We start from the raw sequence: 23829 nt of genomic DNA, 5'->3' as shown, positions 1-23829 counted from the left end.
TTTTATGTTAGGTTATATTATCACTATAAGAAAAAGGTAAGCCTTTTGCCACGATTAGCAAGCTGAGTCAGGACACACCTGTAATCTTTCCTTGCCTGATCTTCTGCACCTTGTAGCGAATGGAGGTCCCCACCATCAGGTAGATGTCATAAGCAGGGTTCAGAAGGATGTTCTCCAAAATCAGCAGCCTGACCTCTGCAGGGCGTACATTCTTAGAACAAAGAGGGCAGAAAAAGTGAGGTGGGTTGGGCAGTGGGGAGCTGTGCAGGCAAGGGAAAGGGACTTCTCAGAACTTTTCAGCAAGTCTGCATGGGGACAGGAAGTTACTGGTGGAAAAGACAGGGCAGGCTCACAGCCACACACCTACAGACCCCCAGAACCCAAGGGGAACCCTGGTGCACGACAGGCGTGTGGTCAGTGGTTACGGCCCAAACGGATCAAGCACATCACCTTACATTATGTACATGTTAGCTCCACTTACAGTAATGACAGCTGAGCAGAAAGTAAAGTGAAGAGCCAGGAGTGATACCCGCAGATACTGTGGCCACCAGGGACATGGGTCTCCTCCACAAAAGCCTCAAAAACCAGGGAGAGTAGGAAACCGCAGGCAAACCTGGAATGGTCCTCAGCCCCTCCTGCCCACCTCTCACCCCCACCGTGACCTCGTCAGAAAAAGGGGTGACAGACTCTGAAAGGGGAGGAAGACCACAAGTACAGTACAGGGTCTAGTGCACTCCTTGGATTACCAGATCCTATAGGGGCTGCACCTTCCGTTGCCCTTGAGCTGTCCGGCAATTCTGCAGGTGGGAGAACAGTGATGGCAACACACGGGATTCGCATCCACAGAAGTGCTGAGGCATTTCTCTGGTGGAGGTGCCGTCAGTGACTGTCCCACAGACACTGACCAGTTCTGCATCTACTTCTAAATTCTTTGGACTCTCCCTTGAACCAGTCATAACATCATACTGGTTCCCTCACCTAACAATAAGTTAAATAACATTTTTTATTCATTAAAAAAGAAAAAAACATACAAAGTGCCAACTTTGGGCTGGGCTCTGTGGTGGGTGCTCTCCGGCAAGGCAGGCAGGGGAGCAGGCAGAACAAGGGTGCCTTCCCAGCCCAAGGGGGCCCAGCCCCCAGCCCAGCCTGGGCCCAGAATAAGAAAAGGAATATTGTCTCTGAGCACTAACTGCAGAGAGCTGTGGGGCCAGCCTGTGACAGGGCATGTCTCATGTTTCTGAAACCCTCCACAACTTCCCAGCCAACAGCTGACCCAATGAGGACAGTCATAGGGAGAGTTCTCTCATCCGTCACTAGAAATTAAATGGCAGAGGAAGTACCACAGCCTTCCTGCCTACACACCAAGATCTCAGGTTTGCACCTTCAAAAGGATGCATGGGCAGGGCAGTATTCATGGAAAGAACCAGGCTCTTGGCAAGACCTACTCCTGGCTCTTGTTTCCTCTGTTCCACCCCCTTCAGAACAGGGTGCTGATGTGAGGTCCACATGACACGAGGTGGGGCGAGGAGCCCTAGCTCTCCACAGGACCTCCAGTCTCAGGGCTCACAGTGGGACACAGGAAGGAGGGCATGGAGGACCCCTGGAGCCTCCAGTTTGCTCACAGAGCCCCAAAGGCTTGGGTGCATCCCTATACTGGGAATGGGGGGTGGGAGTGGTGCTTGTTGAAAATAAGCTAGTTAGCAAGAGGTATAAACTTCCAGCTATAAAATAAGTAGGTCACAGGGATGAAAGGTACAGTGCAGGGAACAGTGAGCACTATTGTAACACCTTGGTGAGGTGACAGGTGGCAACCACACTTACCGTGGGGAGCATTTTGTAATGTATATGAATGCTGAATCACTATGTTGTACACCTGAAACTATTATAATATTATGTCAATTATATACCAATTAAATAAAATTAAACAAATAGAAATTTCAAAACATTTTTTTTAAAAAAGAAAAGAAGGTGATTAATGGCAATCCCCCTGTTCCTGTACCTCCCCCTGAAACAGAATTGAGCTAATGCTTGTGACTCCAGAGTTGATGCCCCCTGGGTCCAAACTACCTCTCTGTGCTGTGGCTCAAAAAATCCAAACCAAACAAACACAAATACGGAATCACACCCTGAGGTTCCCGCTCCATGACCCGTGCACCTCCCGCTGTAGGGAACCTCACTTATGCATCTCCATGTGAGCATGCATAGCAGCCAACCCAGTGCCACCCCAGGGCCCACCTTGTACACAGCCTCTTGGATGCGTGCCTTGAGTTTGGAGCTCCCCGTCTTCATTCCAGACACCAAGATGGTGTCCCCCTGCTTGGCCACCTTCTCCATCTCTGAGATGTAGGAAGGAGGTATGTATGTAGACTCCAAGAACGTGAGGATTCTGGAAAGGGAACATGTCATCAGACCTGATGTGTGGAAGCAACGAACCTAATATATTCGCTGTCTATCGGCACCTCTAGCCGTTGCCCAGTACCGCCCTGCTCCATGCTGCTTAGAAATGTGTCCCTGCAATGTCCTCCATCAGAACCATCTGGTTCCCTATAAAAAAATGCAGATTCTCGGGCTCTTGTCTGTATGAAGCCTGGCAATCTGCATTTTATCAAAACCTACATGTGTGATAAACACTGAAATTTGAGGACCACCTGCTTAGTCACAGTGCTTCAGCCTCACAGATGTGAAAGGTGAGGCCCATGGAAATTAAGAAGCAGGCCTAGGCCTAGAAACCCAGCCAAGGCGGTGTCAGCAAGGCCCACCAGGCTCCCCAGGGCTACCTGCCTCATTCCAGCCCACCCCTCTGGGCTAGCTGCAGCCTGTAATGGCCCCTGAGATAGCAGGCCTAGGGGACCACATCTCATCCTATCCTCCCTGGGCTTATGCTGTGAGGAGAGACCCCCAGGGTGTGGATGTGGGCTGCTAACAGGGCTGGCTTGAGGCACCCTTCTGGTAGTTTCCTACTTGCAGTGTATGATTTACAAATAAGCCCAACCTTTATGCCTGAACAAGAGCAGTCTATCGGACATGTTTTCATTCCATAAGGGCACTATGCCAATTTATTTCCTTTCCCCACTTTACTAGGTGTCACATGCTGAATTTAATGAATATCCAGAACATTTTGATTCTAACATGTCTTAGTGCCTTGGATTTCAGTTACCATTTGGTTCACGTGCCAAGAGCTTGGAAGCTCAGGGGGCTGTCATGGCAGGAAATGGGCCTAGTGGTGCAGAAAGGCACAGGGAACCAGCGTTCCCTGAATACCTAGGGTGCACCAGGCCCAGAAAGGGCTCTGGGCACCAGTCCATGAGCTGACCCACGTGGCTGTCCTCAGAGGCGGGCACAGTGAGCACCTGCGTTTAATAGATGAGGAAGCTGATGCTGGGGGTTTGGTCCCCCGACTAAGGCCACAGCAGGAAGTGACAAGGACAAGACAGGCCTCTCTGACTGTAAAGCCCATGTTCCTGCTTTAGGAGACACCAGAAATCCCAGACCTCATTTAGGAAACAAAGGCTGATGGCCCCAGACCTGAGAAGAGCTGTGACCCAGGAGGGGGATCCAGCTCACCCAGATTCAGGCCATGAGGACGTCTGGGTGTAGACGGCCGTGAGCTGAGCCCAGATGTTTCCTAGAGCTCCAAACTGGACTTCTAAAGGTGTAAATAAAAGACCAAACTCTTAACTCCCCAAAAAATACTTAGTAACTGCAAGGGAGTTTTGAAAGTGACAGTGGGATGCCCTGGCGACACCATCTTACCCAAGTGGTGGCAGTGAACATGATCAGTAATGGACCAATGGACCATGACAAGATACAACTGCAAGAGTAAGAATCTCACCTCTGTGATAGGCCTGCCAAAGATACAAAGCTCTACCTCTGATCAGGAGGAAACAGATAAACCCAAAATGAGGGCATTCTACAAAACAACTGGACCATCGTCTTCATGAGTGTCAAGGTCCCAAAAGTCAAAGGAAGACCAAGGAAGTATCTCTGGATGATGGAGACTCAGAGAGACATGACAGCATGCAGTGGGTGACTCTGGGCTGGGTTTTTTGCTACAAAGGACATAATCAGGATAAGTTGACAAAATCTGAATGAGGTCTGATGACTGTAGGCATCAGTGTTGATCTCCTAATTTTGATGGCTGTATTGTGGATATGCAGTAATGGTAGAAAGTGCACATTAAAATAACTGTGCACTGATGGGGCATCAGGTTGGCAACTTGCTCTTAAATGGTTTGGGGAAACCTTTTTTGTGCCATACATGCAACTTTTCTGGGAGGCTGAAAATTATTGTGAGAAAATTTTTTAAATCATGTCCTCCTCCCTCAAAAGGGACTTCACGTTTTCATTTCCTAAAACATGAGGCAATGCAGTATGGCAGGGAATATAAACCCAACCCTGGGTCTGCACCAGCACTGGCCAACAGAACTTCCTGCAACGCTGCATATGATCCACATCAGCTCTGTCCCATATGGAGTGACCACTAACCAACCACAAGGCTAAGGAGCACCTGAAGTGTAGCTAGTGTATCTGAGGAAATGAACTTGTTGTATTTACATTTTAATAACCAGAACAGTCAGTGGCTGATACTGGATAGTGAAGATCTGTACAGGTCTGTTCAAATTCTAGCTCTGCCACTTACCAACCTGAGACAAGTAGCTTAAATTCTGTTTCTCAGAAAAATGGAAAAAATAGTGATACATAAGCATGCGTGGCTGCTGGGAGGATTGTATGAATCAAGATGTGTACAAGCCCCTCTTACAAGGAGTCCGTCTGCACCCTCCGTGTGAGGAGTACAGCCTCGCACCTGTGAAGCGCTGTCCCAAAACCTGTCTCCCCTTTAACTCACCCCCAATGTGGGGGACTGCCCACTGGGGCCACACACACAACCCTTCCCCTGCACCCCATGACAGCTTCTGTCATCTGGGATGAGCTTCCTCTGATGCAGTCAGACACCCAGCCTCCCTGACCATTTCCCACAGAACACACCCTGGGGACCATCCTGAGCTCCTCAATGACAGTGACGATGAAAGCCCCCACCCGCACACAGCCGAGCGACAACCCCCTTCCCACTGCCCTTCAAAGGTGAGGTGCTCTTACCGGAGTGCATTGTGGGAGTCTGAGAACCCGTTGGCCTCTGTGTCCTTCACGATCGTCCAGTCAAAGACCAGCCCAGCCAGGGTGCTGAACGTGTTTCCTGTAAGAGCCAGTGGGAGAGGCAGAAATGCACTGGAGTTAACCCATGAGGCCAAGGGAAGAGGAAATGCACTCCACACCAACCCCCTGCAAAGCAGAAGACATGCCTGCATTTTGGAAAGGGGAAACTGAGGCTTCAAGGATCCAGGTCATGTGACTGTTAGGGGCTCAGCAGGCATGTGAATGCAGGCCTGTCCTAGGTGAACACCTATGTTCTTCCTGCTGTACTTCCTGCCTCTGACTGCTCACAACGGGCTCGGTGTAGTGTCTAATACCATCACCCTGCACGTCTGTAAGCACTTTACAGTTTAGGCGGCCACTCCTAGACCTCAGACATTCATTCCTCCTTATCATCTCCCTAGGCAGGGAAAGAAGCTGTGGGATGAGGGGGCAGAACCTCCGACCATCTGGTTTCACACAACCATTCTATCTCTTCACCTTGACACTTAAGACTCCTGAGGTCCCAGGGTGGAAGAAATGGGAAGCCACACACAGTAGCCTTGGCTCCCAGTCCTGGCTTGCCGTCCATGTGCCTTGTGACAGGATGTCCGAACAAGCCGAGCCCGAGGGGTGAGTGGGTAATGACTCCTGGAGGAATGGGAGTGGGTCTCAAACCCTCCATAAACACCTTGAGCATAAGCACAAGGCCTGGTTCCAGGTGGACATCCTGGAGCACGGCAGGAGATGAAAACCAGTGGCTGAAAGGCCTCATCTGCTGGGAACTGTGGGGTTTGTACTTTACCCTGGCGATGTTGTTTTTACATTCTTTAATTCCCATTGTTTCAAATTAAGAAACTCAACATATAAATCCAACTTCCAAATTTTCTTGAAAAATAGTAAGATCCCACTGCTTGGGCCCTATTCACTCTGGGGACCAGCAGCTGGCTCAGCCTCACTGGGAAGGATCACAATCTTGGGTTTGCCACACTCCTCAACATACCCTGCTGTCCCACAGCCATGCCACATTCATCATCTACATTCCCTGCCTGGCCAGGCCCTGAAATAGCATCTGGGGCACAGAAAAGCTCTTTCTACAGCACAAAGGCCAAGGCACCTAGAAGCAGACGGGCCTGGGATCCTGCCCTGCCCCACCCCACCCGTGAGATCTCAGAAACCAAATGAACCGGCACTTGGCAAAAGCTCTAGAAAACCAGACTCTGTTTGCCATCAGTCTTTTGGACATCTATCACAGGGAGGGCCACCCCGTACAATTTCCTAGATGTCTTTCCATTGAGCTGGGCAACTAATCAGAGGCAGGGGAGACAAACCCCATCTACTATGGATACAGGCAGAGAGATTTTCTTCTCAGATGTCCAAGGGAGGACCCCAGATACCAGGCTGCCGAGAGAACTCACCCAGTTCCCCCTTCGGTGGACAGTGAACAACACATAGTGTGCAAAGGTGGGACAGGACAAGATGGGAACTGGGGGAGGCAGCCACAGGGACCCTGTGCCCACCCAAAACTGCACCCATGAGCACCCCAGCCTGGCAGGCAGGCTGCCTGTGCCCTTGATGCCCATGTGTGGCATGCACACTGCACAGTGTGCTCAGCTGCTTGGATGCTGTCAGTCACTGGTGACTCAGCAGGACAGGACTGTCCCACTTATCTCTGTACCTTCAGTGGTACCTCGGCAGAGCCTGACACACATAGTAGGTGCTTAGTAAATGATTTTGAGCAAACAAAAGATCTGTGGTTTCTTAAACCTCAAAGCATTTTGACCAAAGTAATCTGTCTTTCCAACATCTGGGCATTAGGTAAGAAGACAGATGGTAAAATCCACACCAGAGAAGCAGGTTGGCTGCAGGAGACTCACAAGCCCCCTAGCCCAATCCCAGGAAACAGCTCCCTGCTGCATCCCTGACTCACGGGGGTCTGCACCTTTCTCGCACATCCCAGTGACGAGCAGCTCACTGCCTCCAAACCCAGCCCAGCCCCTCCATTCAATAGCTCTGACCATAAGAACATTCTTCTACACACTGAGCCAAAATGGGATATGCAAAGCAAAGTCAGCCCAAACTCCTGCCTCCTGGCGGCAGAGCCAAGCATGCTGACTCTGCAACCCGCTCAATTAGGACAAGAATGGATGTCCTGTTACCGTGGCAGATCGCCAAAGCGTGAACAGAAACCCAACACAAAGGCCCATCAGATGGCCCTCTCTCAGCACACGCCCAACCAAACACCACAGGTGTCCTGAACACCCACTCTCAGTGCTTCCGTCATCTCCAAGCACCACTGTTCTCTTCTGTAAAATGGGAATGAGAGTCCCAACCCACAGGATTGTTGGGAAGATCGAATGGAGAAAGTGCCCCCTGGCAAGGTGCCGGGACCACGCTGGCCAGCCCCAGGGATCAGTACTGGTGGCCAAGGCCTTCTGAGGTCGAGGACACTGAGGAAGGCCTGCTTGGGTTTCTTTACACAGCACATGGCAACAGGAAAGCCTGTCTTCCTACATTTCAGTGGCTACACATGGAGTTCTAGACAGCATCTCTGCTGCCCCCGGCCTCACAAGTCCTACAAGTCTACCATGTTCAGATGTGAACGAATAGGAGCAGGAAGTGTCCCTGGGCTTCTGTAACTTTTACCAATGTGAGCAAATGCACATGCAGGACTGGCTTCATAATTTTCAGGGCTCTGTGCAAATGTGGGGCCCCTCATTCAAAAGGCAGGGGAAGGTGCCAGAAGGCAAGTCAGACTTGGGAAGACTGGTGGAGACGGAGAGGCCCCTGGGCCCAGAGGTGGCCTGAGGGAGGGCTCCCTTGGGGTTTAGAAGTCCTCCAGGGTGAGAACCTTAGAGGTGCCCAGAGGCTCTGCCCTGCTATTTGGAGCACACACAGGCTTGCCACCTGCCAGCTACTGGGTTCCCCCTGCCAGCCACTGGACCAACATACCATGTCCCAGCTGGAGCAGGCTCCGAGGAAACTGGGTCAGGCATCTCTCCTTCCTGTAGCTGCTGACCCCCCTAGTAAGCCAGTTTAAGCCTTACTTACCTCTTTAAGCAGGGAGGTGCTAGGTAGCTGGGTTAGGGTGGGCGAGAGGCTCACTCTGGCTGGGATGCAGTCTCTGGACCAAACACGTCCAGGAGCTGCCAGCCTGAGACAGAGACAGCCACTACCATGCTCCATCCCAGCATACACTGGGGCATATGCACCCTACCCAGGCCCAACCAGGGATGGAAGGTGGGAGCAGTCATAGGGCAAGGACAGGGAGGGAAGAGGCCACGTAGGACCCAGGACACCAGGGTACAGGAAGCAGGAAGCCAAAAATACACCGCAGGGGGCAGGGAAGTGGCCGGGAGGCTGTATTTTGAGTTAATGCCTCCAAGCCCCTGGCACATGCACTATAGTCCCATCAGACTCCACTCTCAAAACACAAGTTCAAAGATAAATTTATTAAAAAGTTCAAGGCAGCAGTGAGTGTTGAACCAAGCCTGGAACCCTCCTGAGCTGCTGCCCTGTGGGGAGCTGGCCCTGTGGGCAGGAAGAGAGAATGACTTCTGGGTGACAGAAGAGAACCACAGGAGGTCGCAGTACAGGTCACTCACTGTGACTTCCAAGAGTGAGGGAAGATGGCACCTCTCAGTGCAAAACAGGCCCCAAGACAGACACGTTTAGCAGAAATTTACAGGTTTGTGGGGAAAATGCTTTCAGGAAACTTCTGCCTAAAGGTTTGCTTTTCCATTTAAAAAGTAGATATTAGTACCTACTATGTGGGTCAGACAGAGCCCTTGACCTTGAAGCTTCACAGTCAAGTGCTACATTTTTTTTTATGAGGCAAGTCCAGGGGTCCATCTTCAGAGGGTGCATTCACACTGTCCTGGTCCCAGGAGGGCAGAAGGAAAACATTAAGCAATGCCACTTAGCAAACATTTGCCAGATGCCCACTGGGCCTAAAGCCCAGTGTCATAGAATGAAGTGATCCCAACTCTGCCCTCCAAGTGCTGAACTTGACAATGCAGAGCAAAAAATGCCCCCCTCCGGAGGCAGGGCAGAGGCCAGTGAACTGCTGAGGGTTTCAGTTAGGGAGGAACAAATCTCACCTTGAGCAGCCAGGGAAAGATCCCTGGAGAAGAGTCTTTCTGAAAGGGAGGCCCAGAGGGGACCAGGGCTTCTAAAAGGGAGGCCCAGAGGGGACGTGGAAGGTGCTCTGAGCAGAACAGGCAGCATCGGGAAATGGGAGGAGGGGCCAAATTGGTGACCTTAAGCTAGCCTAGTTCTGTCTTGCACAAGGTATGTGTGAGCAGTGCATGTGGGCAGGGAGGTAACTATGAAAACATTAACCTGAGGCAGGCACTCTGCAGACAGTCTCAGGCCAAGGTGGACCTGAGCCCCATACAGAGGACTCCCACTGCCCAGGAAAAATGCAGCAGCAGGACATGGACAACTGGCCTACTGGACATGAGATCAGGTGACAGCATCAGATACCCTGAGTTCCAGATCCTACCTGCCACACATAAGCTGTGTGACTTTGGGCAAGTCACTTAACCTCTCTGGGCCTCCACTTGTATATACAATGGATAAGATACCATCCATCCTCATGGGGTAGAAGATGACACTGTAAAGGGCCTGGGGCAGTGCCTGGCGCACACAGAGCCTCTAGCAGGGCTTGCTGAGCCACAGTAATGTCTTTTTTGACAACATCCACTGATCCAGATAAAGATATGTCCCTTGTGAGACTGCAAGGTCCTCAAAGGTGACAAGAGTCAAGTTTGTCTTCACAAAAGAGGCTCTAACCAGGAAAGAGGACACAGGCTCAGGATAAAGAAAAGTAGGGGTAACTAAGGTGCTAGTCTAGCATCTCTGGGCAGGGAAGGCTGATGAGAAAGTATGAGATCCTCACAGTGAATAATGAGGATGGAAGTGAGCCACCTGCTTAGAGCAAAGGTGGGGCCTTCACCTGGGCTACTGGTGAATGACCCCAGTGTATGCAGACCAGCTGGCGAACCCTGACTTCCTACTCTGGAATTGGCCACATGTGCCACAGAAACCACAGGGGTGGGAGGGGTGTGAATGGTTACTAGCAAGGGCACTGGGCATCTGTCCTGCACAGAAAGGCCAGGAACAGCCACTTTCCTGCTCCCCACATCTCCAGGTGCCTGAGGCACTCCCAGGAAAAAAATTTGAGTGACTTATGAATAACTATAACAAAGAAGGTGGACAGTAACAAAGGTTGGTGAGGATGTGGAGCAACTGGAACCCTCATGCATTGCTGGTGGGAATGTAAAATGGTCCAGCTGCTATGGAAAACAATGAGGCAGTTTCTCAGTTACTATCTGACCCAGAAATCCCCCTCCTGGCAACAGGAATGAAAACACATGTCTACACAAAACCTTGCACATGACTGTCCATAGCAGTTCTATTCACAGTAACCAAAAGGTGCCACCAGCTGATTAATAGACAAAATGTGGCCTATCCATACAATGGAATATTATTCAGCCATAAAAAGGAAGGAGGTGCATGCAACAGCATAGATGAACCTAGGAAACATGCTAAGTGAAAGAAATCAGTCCCAAAAGACCACATGTATGATTCTATTTATATGAAATGTCTGCAACAGGCAAGTCTATATACATAGGAAGTAGGTGAGTGGCTGCCAACAGGCTGGAAAGAGAAAAGAATGGAGGTGACTACTAATGTGCATTGGGTTTCTTCTTTGTAGTGATAAAAATGTTCTAAAATTAAACAGTGGTGGTTGGTCCTGCAACTTTGAGATTATATTCAAAACCACTGAACTGTATACTTTAAATGAGTGGATTTTATGGTACTTAAATCTCAATAAAAATAAATATATATTTTTAAAGTTACTTAAGATGGGAAACAAAACAGAGTGGGCAAGAGCAGAGGTAGCAACTACAGCCCCTGGGCCAAATCCAGTCCACCATTAGTTTTTGTAAATAAAGTTTTATTATGCCACCACTATTTTTGTATTTTATTAGAACACAGCCTCATCTATTCATTTACAATATCTATGATGCCTTTAGAGCAACAATGGCAGAGCTGAGTAGCTTCAGCAGAAACATATGGCCAGAAAAGCCTAAAACATTTACTATCTGGCCCTTTACAGAAAATGTTTGCTGACCCCTGGCCAAGAGATTGAACTCTGGCACCCGGCCAGAGCTGGGACTGGGATCCTGACTCTGCTTCATACTAACTACACATCTTTTCCTACATACACATGTATTCACACAGTGTGCCTCAGTCTCACCACCTGGACATGAAAGGAATTAGAACATGTAGGTGCTCAGAGGAGTGCCTGACACCAGTGTGGCCTCAAACTTTGGTCTTTTGCTCCCAAGAACAGTGGGTGATCCTCCCAGGGTCCTGAAGACCAGCTCCCATCATCCCATTGCATGAACCAGGTCCTCGGCTCCCTCTGTTTGAAGACCAAGTGCAAATCCAACCTCTGACACACACGACCCTTTGCATCTTGTATCCCACCCCTCTCCACATTTTAGTCTCCTCCAGAATAAAATAGGCAAACACCCCATTTCTCAAAGCTCAAACATCGTATTGTCGGTCCATGAAACTGTCCTGACCTTCTTTCTCCAGACCCCACTTCACCCTTCCCTGGGGCTGGCTCCCCAGCTCGGGGCACTTGCATCCAGTGTGATCACAAACAGCACCTATTGAGATGCCTGCGGGCATTTACTGCCACATGGCCCTCCCCAACAGCCTGAGACACTGGAGGCAGAGGGCCAAACCCTTCCCTCACCCTGGGGCACCCCAGGACCTGGCAGAATGCCCAGGAGGTAGAAAGCACTCCAACACTACCTGGCTTCCTGAGCACCCACTATGCACCACGCAGCACCAAGCCCCTCACATTCTTCTCACCAGATCCTTACAATCCCACGGTGAGTATCACTAGCTCAGTCTCACAGATCAGAAAACAGTTCAGAGAAGGCAGGCAGCTTATCTGATGAATGAATACAGAGAGGGAGGAAGGATCTGACAGGTGCTCCCGAACAGTGATTTTGCTCCCGAGGGACATCTGGCGATGGCTGGAGACAAGTGCGGTTGTCACAACTGGGGGAGTCCCACTGGCGTCCGGTGGGTAGAGGCCAGGGATGTTGCTAAAGATCCTATGATGTACTGGGCAGACTTCTACCACAATTACCTGGCCTCAAATACCTGAGAAACCCTGATGCAGAAAAATGTTTTTAAAAAGCGAGGGATGCTACAGTGGTCAGGAAAGATTTCTAAGACAAGGTGAGACTTGGTTTGGACTTGAAGTTTTGCAAGATCCTTTGTCTGAAAGACATTATTTTGCCTATTTTTGTATTTCATTAGAACACAGACTCATCTTTCTTTCTTCAGCAAGAACCTTAACCTCCAAATTTTCCCTTTGTTCCAAGAGGTGAGGCTACAGCCAAGACAGTCTGCCTCCAACCAGAGCAGGTCCAATCCCAGCTCACAATGAGCAGGTGAAGTGAAGAAATAAAGGATGGTAGACAGGGCCAACAGCACAGATGTGCCCCGGCCTGCTGTACACACACATACACGTTCACACACACACACACACACACACACACACACACGCTCTGCAGTCAGAACACAAACCCTCAAAGCCGAGCAGAATGCACCCCCATTTACAGCACAGCACAGCGACCCAGCGAGCCTCTCCTGGCTTCTCATGACCGCTGAGACACCAGGTGTCAGTTTCCCAAACACAGGCTCCTGGGAGCACAGCCCCTGGCCTAGGCCCGGAGTTGTGCTGCTACCAAGGGCCCAGGCTCCACCTCTGAGGCGGTCTTGCCCCACACCACCTTCACCTTCCTGGCTGGAGCAGCCCTCCAGGCAGAACAGCAGGGCCAGACACCAGAGGGGAGAGAACAACAGAGACTGCCAGGGGAACATGCTCACCTTCAGAGTCCAGGGCCTGGATCTTCAGTTCCAGGGGTGAGTCCTCCAGGTAGAGTTCACGGGTAGTGGAGACAATCTGAATGCCATGGATGAGGTCGACGATGGCATCGCAGCGCAGGACCTGGCCCGTGGCTGGAGGGATAGGAATGGAGGGGTCAGCACAGATGGTGGCGCCCAACCGCCATCCCCACTTCAGGGCCACCCAGGTGGTCTCATACTTTGGCAAAGACTAGAGCAAACAACAAAACCACTACACCACACAGGCTGTAAGAGCTGAATTAGCCCTCAGAGGCCAAGCCACTGAAGCACACAGCCCTTCTGGAAGTCAGCATGGACTGCAGCAAGTAAGGGCATCGGAGGCATTTTCATTGCCCAGCTTGTATTTTTCCAACATGAGTACAAGCATTTAAAGCTGTGTGCAAAAACTCCTCTAGGCAATTCTAGTTTCATTCAGGATGTAGCCATTAAGTGAAATGACAAAGGCTGTGGTCTAACGAGTTAGCATCCAAAAGTAATACTGTTCTGCATGAGATCAGGTATTACACCTAGAGTGTGTGTGTTTATTCTGGCATCTTTACATGAGACTACCAACCGTGCTATAGAATAAAAGACTCGTGTGCACCAGTGCACAGATTTTTTTCACTTGTTTCATAAATAAAATGCATAAATGGCATTACCTGGAGAATTTTCTAGTGTATAAATAAGAGCATGTGACACAAAACCATCCTGACCATCCTCCAGTTACCATGTAAAACTGCTTGTACACTGTTAGTGCTGGTTTGTTAGAAAGCAGTATGCCCAATTTATCTCATGTGCTGAGACCTGGTGAGACTGGGGATCTATCCTTGGCAAAAAATAACCTCATAACTTAGAAGACCCCAAAACTGTTCTCTGTATAAAACTATTTGTTTCTACCCAACATTGAAACAAATACCTAAAATCAATGTAAACGTCCAATACAAGGGAATGCTTATAGCACAACCTCCTGCTCAGAATATTATTCAGCCATTAAAAATAATTCCATGATGAAATAGAGACTTTTTCTTATCAGGTTAGGTGGAGGGAAAGCATGACAGAAAATCGTATTAATTGTTTCTCAGCATGTTACAACCATAATGTGATAAATCAAATATGGGGAAGTGAAAGAGTTACAACAGCTTTCCTCATTTTGAATTGACACCTGTTAAAAATAGCTTCGAAATGAAAGCCAGCCTCCACAAGAAGGAAGACAGCACCAAGTGCTGACAGGAGGGACTGGGGTGGGTGCTGCCTGCTCGGCGCCCACCCCCGCTGGGCATCCTCCCACCCACCAAGAGAGAGGAAAGAGCTGCCATAGGCCCCAGCAGGCTCTATGGACAGGTCTCAAGAGGGCGCTTCTCATCTCCCGTCCCGGCCAGGGGCACAGGGGCACCCGAAGCTCTTACTGATGTCCTCTGCAAAGATGATGCTGGTCAGGCGGGCGGGCTGGGACAGGCGGGCCTGCACCACTGCCTGCCGGGAGCACTGCTGCTCGCTCGGGCCCAGCGGCTCTATACTGGCCACCTCCGGCCGGGTCGATGACCTGTGGCAGGAAGACGAGAATTTACTCTGTGCAGTTAGTTACTCGGAGAAGCATGAGACCAGAAGCCAAAGCTGCAGTTCCCTGTCTGGAGATCAGTCCCAGACTCAGACAGTTCCCACCAGACTAGAGATGGGCAGTTCCCACCAAACCCAGAGGAGAAATTTACAAGGCCATTCTACAGAACTGGAAATCAGTCTTTATCTGTGAGAAAGCTGCCTATGCGTCTGGTGAGGAGGAAATGCCTTTTAACTCTGCTGACCTCTAGGCCGGGCCTGGCACACCGCAGGCCCCTAGACATTAGTTTCTATCTCCAAACAGGGTCTAAAAACATGCAGAACACCAACTGGAATGATAACAACAATCATAGTCTCAGTGTGCAGAAAATTGACCTTATGGCAAAGGTGGGGAGAGGCAGGCTAGCACACAAATGAACCCATTAAAATCTGCAAGATGACTTCCCGCGGGGAGAAGGGCCTCAAGAATAACAGCGTGACTGGGGAGAGATCCAGGGCCAGTGCCATGGTTTCCATCTATGACACAGGTTATCAACTGTTCCCGTTGAGGTGGGAGGGGAACAAGTGGTATGAGCAGAGCAGATACCATGCAGAGAGCGCCAGGGCAGTGTGTGCCATTACAGTTACCTGCAGACCAAGTGCTCAGGGAAGCCTCTCTGGGGGCTGCCCCTCAGTGAACACCATGCCAAGATGTGCCGTTTCAGGCACAGTCCTGAGGTGAGAAGCTGCCAGGCGTGCCCCATGAACAGAAAAGCCAGGACAATGTGAGCCCTGGGACTCAAGGAGACGGCAGGTGCTGAGGGTGGAGAGGCACTGGAGGCTGGAGTAAAGGAGCTCAGACTTATTCTGAAAGCAGACAGGCCACCAGGGTATCTGAAGCAGGTGAACATCCGAATGCAATTCACATTTCACAAAACAGAGAACAAGGTGGTATCCTCAGTGAGCTAAGTGTGATCCAGAGCCCGGGGAAGGGGCACCCACCAGGCAGAGCATCCACTCTACCCCAAAGGCCGCACTTGGCACCAGGCAGGCACCTGAGCCATCACTTCCTTCCAGGCCCTTTGCCTGAACTCACTGGAACATCAAGGTTCTGGGATATTCAGAAGGAAATTTTAAAAATGCCTGGTGTTAAAACATGATGGTGTGAAACACACCCAGACATCTGCAAGTCTCTGGGCTGATGGCAAGTGCCTCTCCCAGGGCCAGGTAAGCACACGGCGTCTCCAAACACACCTGAGGATGCTTGGATCACATGAACATCACAGGCACAGGCTGAGCTGCCGGCAGGGCACCTGGAGGTGGATCAACATGTCTTTTGAAAGTACTCGGGAGGCAAACCTCACCCACAGTGAAGGCAAGAAATGGAAGCCCCTTAGGTAATGCACTGTGGGCTTCTCATAGAGTTCCGAGAAAAGAGCATTTTGGAGACCATGGGAAGACAATAACATGAACAGGCACACACACCCAGTCAAGAAGGGCAAAGGAGCCTGTGGCACATGCCTCGCCCCTGCTAGAACTGCTCCATTTGACTGGTAGCAGCTGTGGAACACTCAGCTCATTTCCAAAGGGGGTGAAACTGCCCACACACACACACACCCGCATGCACATACCCACACACAGACCTGACTGGAAAGGAAAGAACAAATTAGACAACTCGCACAGGTCAGAGGAAACAGAGGAGGAGAGGCAAGTAAATGCAATGTGGGATTTTGGACTGGATCCAGAAACAGAAAAGGAACCTGAGTGGAAAAATGGATGAAATCCAAATAGTCTAGTGTTTAGTGAATAGTCAGGCACCAAGGGTAATTTCTTCATTTTGATAAACGCTCCTGGCTTTTGCAAGAAGTTAACTTGAGGGGAAGCTGGCTGAAGGGTGAGTAGAGGAAACTCTGTATCATCTTTGCAACTTCCCTGCAAATCTAAAATTAGTCTGAAATGTAAAATTTAAAAAAGAAAGACAGGGCGTGGGGGAGAATGGATGAATAGGCAGAGCACAGAGGACTTTCAGGGCAGTGAACTATTCTGTGTGATACCTCAATGATAAAACAAGTCGTGTATGTTAGTCCAAACCCACAGCATGTACAATGCCAAGTACAAACCCTACCACACACTATGAGCCTTGGTGATGTGTCAGGTTAACTGTAACACACATACTGTTCCTGTGTGGACATTGACGGTGGGGGAGCCTGAGGGTGACTATATGGGAAATCTCTGTGATTTCAGCTCAGTGTTGTAGTGAGCCTAAAACTGCTCTAAACAAAAAGTCTATTCTGTAAAAAGATAATTCATCATTTCTTGCTCCTAGCTTTGAGAAACAGTGTGAGAAACACCTTGTTCCATGGTGCCTCGTAGCCAGAGATCTGGGCTGAAAATCCCACCCCCCTCTCTGAACCTCAGTTTCCCCAAGAAGAAAATGGAGAGAACATCTTTACTCATTATCTGACAGAAGTAAACTAATCTGAAACAGAGTCCCAATAAATAAATCAGTACAGATAAGAACAGTGCTACACTAGGTCAAGTTGGGGAGGCCTGAAATTCTCCCTCCCACGTTCCCCAGCACTTCCACTGGCTGCTGAGAGGCCCTGGCAGCCTGCGGAGAATGGCTGGGAACACCCACATTGTGTCAGGCCTACTATCTTATAGGGCTATGTAAAGCACAGATATAGGCCCTTAGCAGCCCTGTCCAACAGAAATATCCAGTGATTCACATTTAAAAATTTCTAACTGCATTATGAAACAAAATGTAACAGGTAAAATTAATTTAATAGGCTTGATTTTTTCAATCAGTTTTAGGTTCACAAATTTAGCAAAATTGAGTGGAAAGTACAGAGAATTCCCATACACCCTCTCTCTTCCCATACATACCGCCTCTCCCTTTACATTCCCACCTGGGTGGTGCACCTGTTACAACTGAGAAGCCTCACTGACACATCGTTACCACCCAGAGTCCACAGGTTACTGAGGCTCACCCCTGGGGCTGTATACATGGCTATGGACAACATCTGATGACATGTATGTAGCCATCATTACCCTGTCACAGAGCAGCTTCACTATCCTAAAATCCTCTGTGCTCGGTCAACTCATCCCTATTTTTTGTAAGTCCATATTAAAAAGCCATGTTATACCATTTGACCCAAGAATTCCACTCCTAGGAATTTACCCATAGAAAATAAGATCCCATATTCAAAAAGACATATGCACCCCTATGTTTATAACAGCACTATTTGCAATAGCCAAGGCATGGAAGCAACAGAAGTGTCCATCAGTAGATGAATGGATAAAGAAGAGGTGGTACATATACACAATGGAATATTATTCAGCCATAAGAAGAAAACAAATCCTACCATTTGCAACAACATGGATGGAGCTAGAGGGTATTACGTGCAGTGAAATAAGCCAGGTGGAGAAAGACAAGTATCAAATGATTTCATTCGTCTGTGGAGTATAAGAACAAAGCAAAAACTGAAGGAACAAAACAGCAGCAGACTCACAGACTCCAAGAAGGGACTAGGGGTTGCCAAAGGGAAAGGGGATGGGGAGAGCATGCAGGAAGGGAGGGAGAAGGGGATTAAGGGGCATTATGATTAGCACACATAATATAGGGGGCACACGGGGAAGGAAGTGTAGCACAAAGACAAGTAGTGACTCAGTAGCATCTTACAACACTGATGGACAGTGACTATAATGGGGTATGTGGCGGGGGACTTGATAATAAGGGTGAATGTAGTAACCACAATGTTGCTGTGAAAACTTGATAAGATTGTATATCAATAGCTTAATAAAATAAATAAAAAAGCCACATTAAAGAAAAGGAACAGGTGAAATTAGTTAATAGTCATGTGCCAATGTTAATTAACTCAACATATCCCAAATAGTATCACTTTGACCTGTGGCCCAAGGTGCACTTTAGGCCTCACACTTGTGTGTTGAGTGGCTACGGAACAGGACAGGACTTCGTGGACAGCCAGGCAGGCACACACTACTCAGCTCACTCACCCTGCAGATATCCTCTCATGCGTGCCAAGGGCTGGTGTGGGAGTTGGCAGGTGCCAAGTGCTCTTAGCACCTCTTCAGACACTTCCTGCTCTGCACACACAGGGCTGCTACAAGGCCAGGAAGGGCAGCCTCGAGATAAGAAGCAGCAGCCTGCCTGATCTCCAGCTGCCTGGAAAGGAGGTGGCCTCCCCACCCACAGACCTGTGTTGGGTGGAGTGTCCAATGTCCCCACTAGAAGACAGCGGGATCCTCACAGGGGAAACAGGGGGCCTGGAGCAGGTTTGAACCTCTGCACCCTTGCACCCTAGCTAAGCTCAGTGGTGTGATTCAGAGGCAGACTCCATGCTGACAGGGTGGCTGGAAGAGCTGGTAAGCACTTCATAGTAAATGGTAAAGTGCTGCAAAACGTCAGCCATGGATGTGGTAGAAAGTCAGGGCTGGAAGAGCTGGTGCCACATCTCCCCACCCGTTTCACCTGCAGACTTTCTTCTGGCCCCAAGATGCTGCATCTGAAGCTGGAGGGCTCATCCCAACAATGGACAGGAGGGTTTAAGTCAGCCTGGGGTGGTGTTTCCATTGCCAACAGAAGGTTTCTTTCCAGTCATCTGATTCTTTTGGGGATATTCTGAGGCCTGTTTGCTTTGGCTGTACCTTTAACAGGCAAAACAGAAGCACAGAATCCAGCAATCACGTGCCCCCGAGCCTCGGTATCCCTGTCAGGGTGAGGTTAAAGAGGAATGCTGGATGAAAGAGCATATTTCAATGTGTTTTTAGGGAATTATAAAGGGAAAAGTACACACAGGACTCAAACTCAAAATGGGGACTGGCAGGGGTGGAGGATGGAAGCCAGGAGGGGGTAGTGAAGAGCCTGTCAGTTTTACTGTTTACATTTACTTTACAATGCCTTTAATGTTTCATTCCCTACCAAAAAAAAAAAACCCAGACTGGAAACAAATACATAGATTGTTAACAATAGCTAGTTCTGATGATAGGAACATGAGTATTATTCTTTGCTCTGTATTATTCCAACTTCTGAATAAAAATCTTTTCCCCCAACAGTGGATATGACTTAGAGAACTACTGCTGGGCCCTTGTTTCACAGGTAAGCAAACAGGCTTGGAAGGAGGAGAGGACTGACTGGAGGCCATCCTGAGAGCCAGGGCACAGGTGTTCCGTGCCCTGAAGTGGACGTTTTCTGCTGTTAGAGCCGCCTACTGGCCACAAAGAGGTGCTGCCTCTGCATCTCACCACTCTCTAAGGCGGCCTTAGTAACAGCCTACACATGCCTTTGGAGGTTCAGGCTGGATCTTTCCTGAGCAGGGAATGGAAGCAAAGGCCACAGGTATGCAATTCTGGAATGTTTCTGCTTCCAGGATTGGACAGAAGAGAATCCCCTTCTCCACGGAAGGACAGGTAATTCTTCATAGACACAGCGGCTAATGACACCCAGCCACGGAGTACAGGAGGAGATACAAGAGGTGATGACAGGCAGGGGCACCTCATGTCTGGCAAGTGCAGAGACATCCAGAGACCATTTTTTTGACTAAAAAATAAAACTGTGCTGGGGCAGCATAATGGTTAATTTTATATGTCAATTTGGCTAGGTAGTGAGGTATGCAGTCATTTGGTCAAATGCTCTGGGTGTTTCAGTAAGGGTGTTTTTGGATGAGATTAACATTTAAACCAGAAGACTAGGTAAAGCAGATTACCCTTCCCACTGTGGTGGGCCTCAGCCAATCAGTTGAAGGCATGAACAGCACAAAAAGGCTGACCCTCCTCCAAATAAGAGAGAATTCCTCCTGCCTGACAACCTTCAAATTGGGACATGGGCTTATTCTTGACTTCAGGCCTGAACTGAGAGAGTGGCTCTTCCCAGGTCTCTGGCCTGCCAACTCATCCTGCAGATTTTGGGACTTGCGAGCCTCTATAATCTCGTGAGCCTATTCCTTATACAAATGCCTTCATATGTACATATAGAATAAAATTATATCTTCTTGGTCCTGCTTCTCCAGTGAACCTTACTAAGACAGGGTGGGTGTAGAAGGTAACAAAGGGAATTGTCCACCATGTGTCAAAACCATAACTAAATATTTATATCTATGACATCACTTAATCTTCCAGCAGACCTATCTGGGAAAACCAAACTGAGGCTCAGAGACTGATCAATTTTCCCCAAGCCACACAGGTCAAGTGGCAGGGCAGGAGTCTGTGCAGCTCTGAACCAGATACTCCCCCACCACAAGCGGGTTTGCCCCAGGGAATTTAACAACATGCACCACAAAAAGGAGGAGGGATGCACAGGTGGACTACTTTTTAATGGACTCTCTATGAATTTTAAAGTGTTTTAGGAAAAACAAATACATCAAACTCATGAGTTCCTAAATGTTAATACTGAAGATAATGCCAATCTTTAAAAAAAAAAATGAGTCATTTTGAAGGAAATGGTAAGTAAATTCTAGTAAAGGTAGTACATAAAAAAAGGCACAACTTTGACCATGGCACGAAGTGTCTGCAGTTTGGGAAGGGAACACAGCACTCACATGACAGTGTGGGACCAAGGGAGAGAGAGACTGAGTCCCACTACACCAGCCATACCTTCTCTCTGGTGCTGAGTCTATCAGTTTCCAAGACAAAGCAGCTTCTCAAGCTGATATCAAGAGCTCTAAAACCCTCACAGTCCCCCCTCTGCTTGGGGAAAACCCACTGTGAGGTACCTAAGCAGAGCAGGCGGGGCCCACACGCAGGGCTGGCAGCTCACAGGACCATGCTGTAACCTGCCATCCGCCGAAGCCTGGTCCCCTGCTCCTGCCCAACAGCCCAAGTCGCCTGGATAGAGCATCATGCTAGCCAAGGGAACCAGTCCTGGCTGCGGTGGCTTTTCTGCTGAAGAGCCTTTCTCTGCTCCCAGGGTAAACGAACTGCCACCCCGCAAGGATTTGTGCTGCCGCAGCCTGCACAGACTTGGCTCTTCCATGCATCTCGGCTGGTGGTCAGCACAGGGGCACAGGACAGGCTCCAAGGCATGTCCCCAGGCCCCTGGTGCGGTGTGGTAAGTAGCACCAGTGATGGCAATGAAGCCTCCCCAAATTCTCCAGTGGTTGGTATCTGCTGGAAGGGGAAGGCCTAAGACAGCAGGGTGCTGCCCCCCACCAGCTGTGAGACCTTACGCAAACAATTTAACCTCTCGGGGGCGTCTGTTTCTTCATCTGCCCAACAGAGATAAAAGTAGTTCCCGCTGCTAAGGGTTGGGGTGGGTTAGATGGGATGATAAATAAAAAGTTTCTATCACAGGGCCTCACACAGTAAGCTCTCAAGTCCCGGAAACATTAGGAGGCTCCACATGAGAGGCTGTGGTCCTGCAGTGTTTGGTGAGATTCTCACCAAAGAACTTTGCTTTTTAAAGAAAGGAAGAAAATGTGGGTCCTTCCATACTGTGATCATTTATACTTCTCCTGGTCCATCCCCTTCACCAAATGATACCTGACCGTAATCTCTGTTGTCAGGTCCCCTGCCCCCAATGGCAGGTATCCCCACAGCCACAAGCAAAGATTCAGGCCCAAGATGAGGATACCAGCCCAAGGCCACACCACTGGCAAAAGCCTGGAGCTCTGACTTCAGTATAACCTCTGCCCAGAAGCCTCTCCCTCTCTCCCAGCTTTCCTGCCTCCATTCCTTTGTTTATGCTATTCCCTCCACTTCACATGCCATTCCCACCAGCCGTCAGGCTGTCCAGCCCTTAGGGCCCATGGTAAAAGCAACCTTTCCATGGACCTGTCCCTGATCCTCCTTATCCCTTCCTCTCAGCTCCCACAGCCCCACGGGTCCTCCCCGGGGCCCCTCAGGCATGCATTCACCCACTCACTGAACCCATATTTATTGAGTTATGTCCCAGGTATTGTTCTAAGTACTGAAAATACAACAAAGTAGAGAATATACATTAATCCCCACCTTCATGGAGCTTACATTTCAGCAGGAAGGGAACAGGAATAAACAAATGAGTGAGTGAACATGGGATCTTAGACAACAAGACAAGCTATATAAAATATAGAACAGGGAAGGGAAAGGTTGCAGTTTTCAACAGAATGGTCAGAGGAAGCCTCACAGAGAGGGTGACATGTGAGCAAAGACTCCCATGTCTCTGAGGGAGAGGCAGGCATGGGCTCTTTGAATCTCTAGAAGTATGTTCTGGGCAGAAGGTTCAGCAAGTGAAAGGCCCCAAGACAATGGCTTGACCCCAATCCTTTCCCCTGTCCAACTTCCCTCAGAGACTGAGTGTGAGGACAGAGCCTACAGCTTGTTCATTTCTTGCCCCCACTGTGCCCAGCATAAGACTCTGGTACAAATTTTTATCAATGTCTTTCATCAGGTTATGGATTCTCTTTTATTCCTAGTTTGCAGCAAATGTTTATCACAAATGGGCCTTGAATGCTTTGCACCTATGGAAACAAGTATATGGCTTTTCTTCTTCAGTCTGTTGATATGGTGAATTACACTGATTGTTTTGTTAATGCTAAACCAACCTTGCATTCCTGGAATTTGCCCCAGTTGATCATGAGGACATTAATCCATTTCATAGTTTTCTGAATTTGATTTGCTAGTTCTATGTTAAGGAATTTTGAGATTTGGGTCTGTGAATTTCTTTAACTTGTAATATTTTCATCTAGTTTGCAATCAGCGTAAAAATAATCTAGGAAGTGATCATACCTTGTCTCTTTTCTGAAAGAGTGTATAGACGATTTGTACTATTTCTTCCACAAATGTTCCATAGAATTTACAGGTGAGGCCATCTGGGCTAGGGGCTCTTCTTTATGAGAAGGTTTTTCATATCAACTTAATTTTACCAAATGACATAAATGAAATGGAGAGCACTGAGAGCTCTATGTCTTCCCAAGTGTTTCAGAACCATTCCCACAGGAAGTGAGTTGGGGAGCCCACCTTATAACTGGGAAGACTGAGGCTCAGTGCTGCCCACACAATCTCCTTTCCTCTCAACATTCTTACCTACATCCTACTGTAAACTCCTCCCAGATCACAGCAAGTCCCCTCAAGGTCCCCAGGTAAGTCCATGGTACTTAGACACCCTCTGACACACACACATCCACACACGCCCAAAACTGCTCAGTGAACAGGAGAGAGCAAGGCAAACATGTAAATTCCTGCAAGGCACTTGTGTTGGATTTTGGCTACCCAACCTCCAACCACCTTTTTC

At 49.0% G+C, this 23829-nt stretch overlaps 1 protein-coding gene across 4 annotated transcripts in view; it reads right to left on the bottom strand.

Moving 5' to 3' along the window:
- Window positions 1–23829, bottom strand: part of NUP210 (nucleoporin 210) — a 109734-nt gene that overhangs the window by 76633 nt on the left and 9272 nt on the right. For all 4 annotated transcript variants that reach the window (XM_073231108.1, XM_073231105.1, XM_073231107.1 and 1 more), the window contains exons 2-6: window positions 14474–14610; window positions 13050–13181; window positions 5097–5193; window positions 2236–2386; window positions 79–211 (exon numbers count right to left, since the gene is read on the bottom strand). In XM_073231108.1, coding sequence (XP_073087209.1) covers window positions 79–211; window positions 2236–2386; window positions 5097–5193; window positions 13050–13181; window positions 14474–14610 — 650 coding nt within the window. The remainder of the gene's footprint in view (window positions 1–78; window positions 212–2235; window positions 2387–5096; window positions 5194–13049; window positions 13182–14473; window positions 14611–23829) is intronic.

This window comes from Manis javanica, chromosome 3 (genome assembly GCF_040802235.1).
Source record: "Manis javanica isolate MJ-LG chromosome 3, MJ_LKY, whole genome shotgun sequence".
In the NCBI taxonomy this organism is placed as follows: domain Eukaryota; kingdom Metazoa; phylum Chordata; class Mammalia; order Pholidota; family Manidae; genus Manis; species Manis javanica.
The sequence above is the reverse complement of the archived record's forward strand: the minus strand, read 5'-3'. Positions and strand labels throughout refer to the sequence as shown.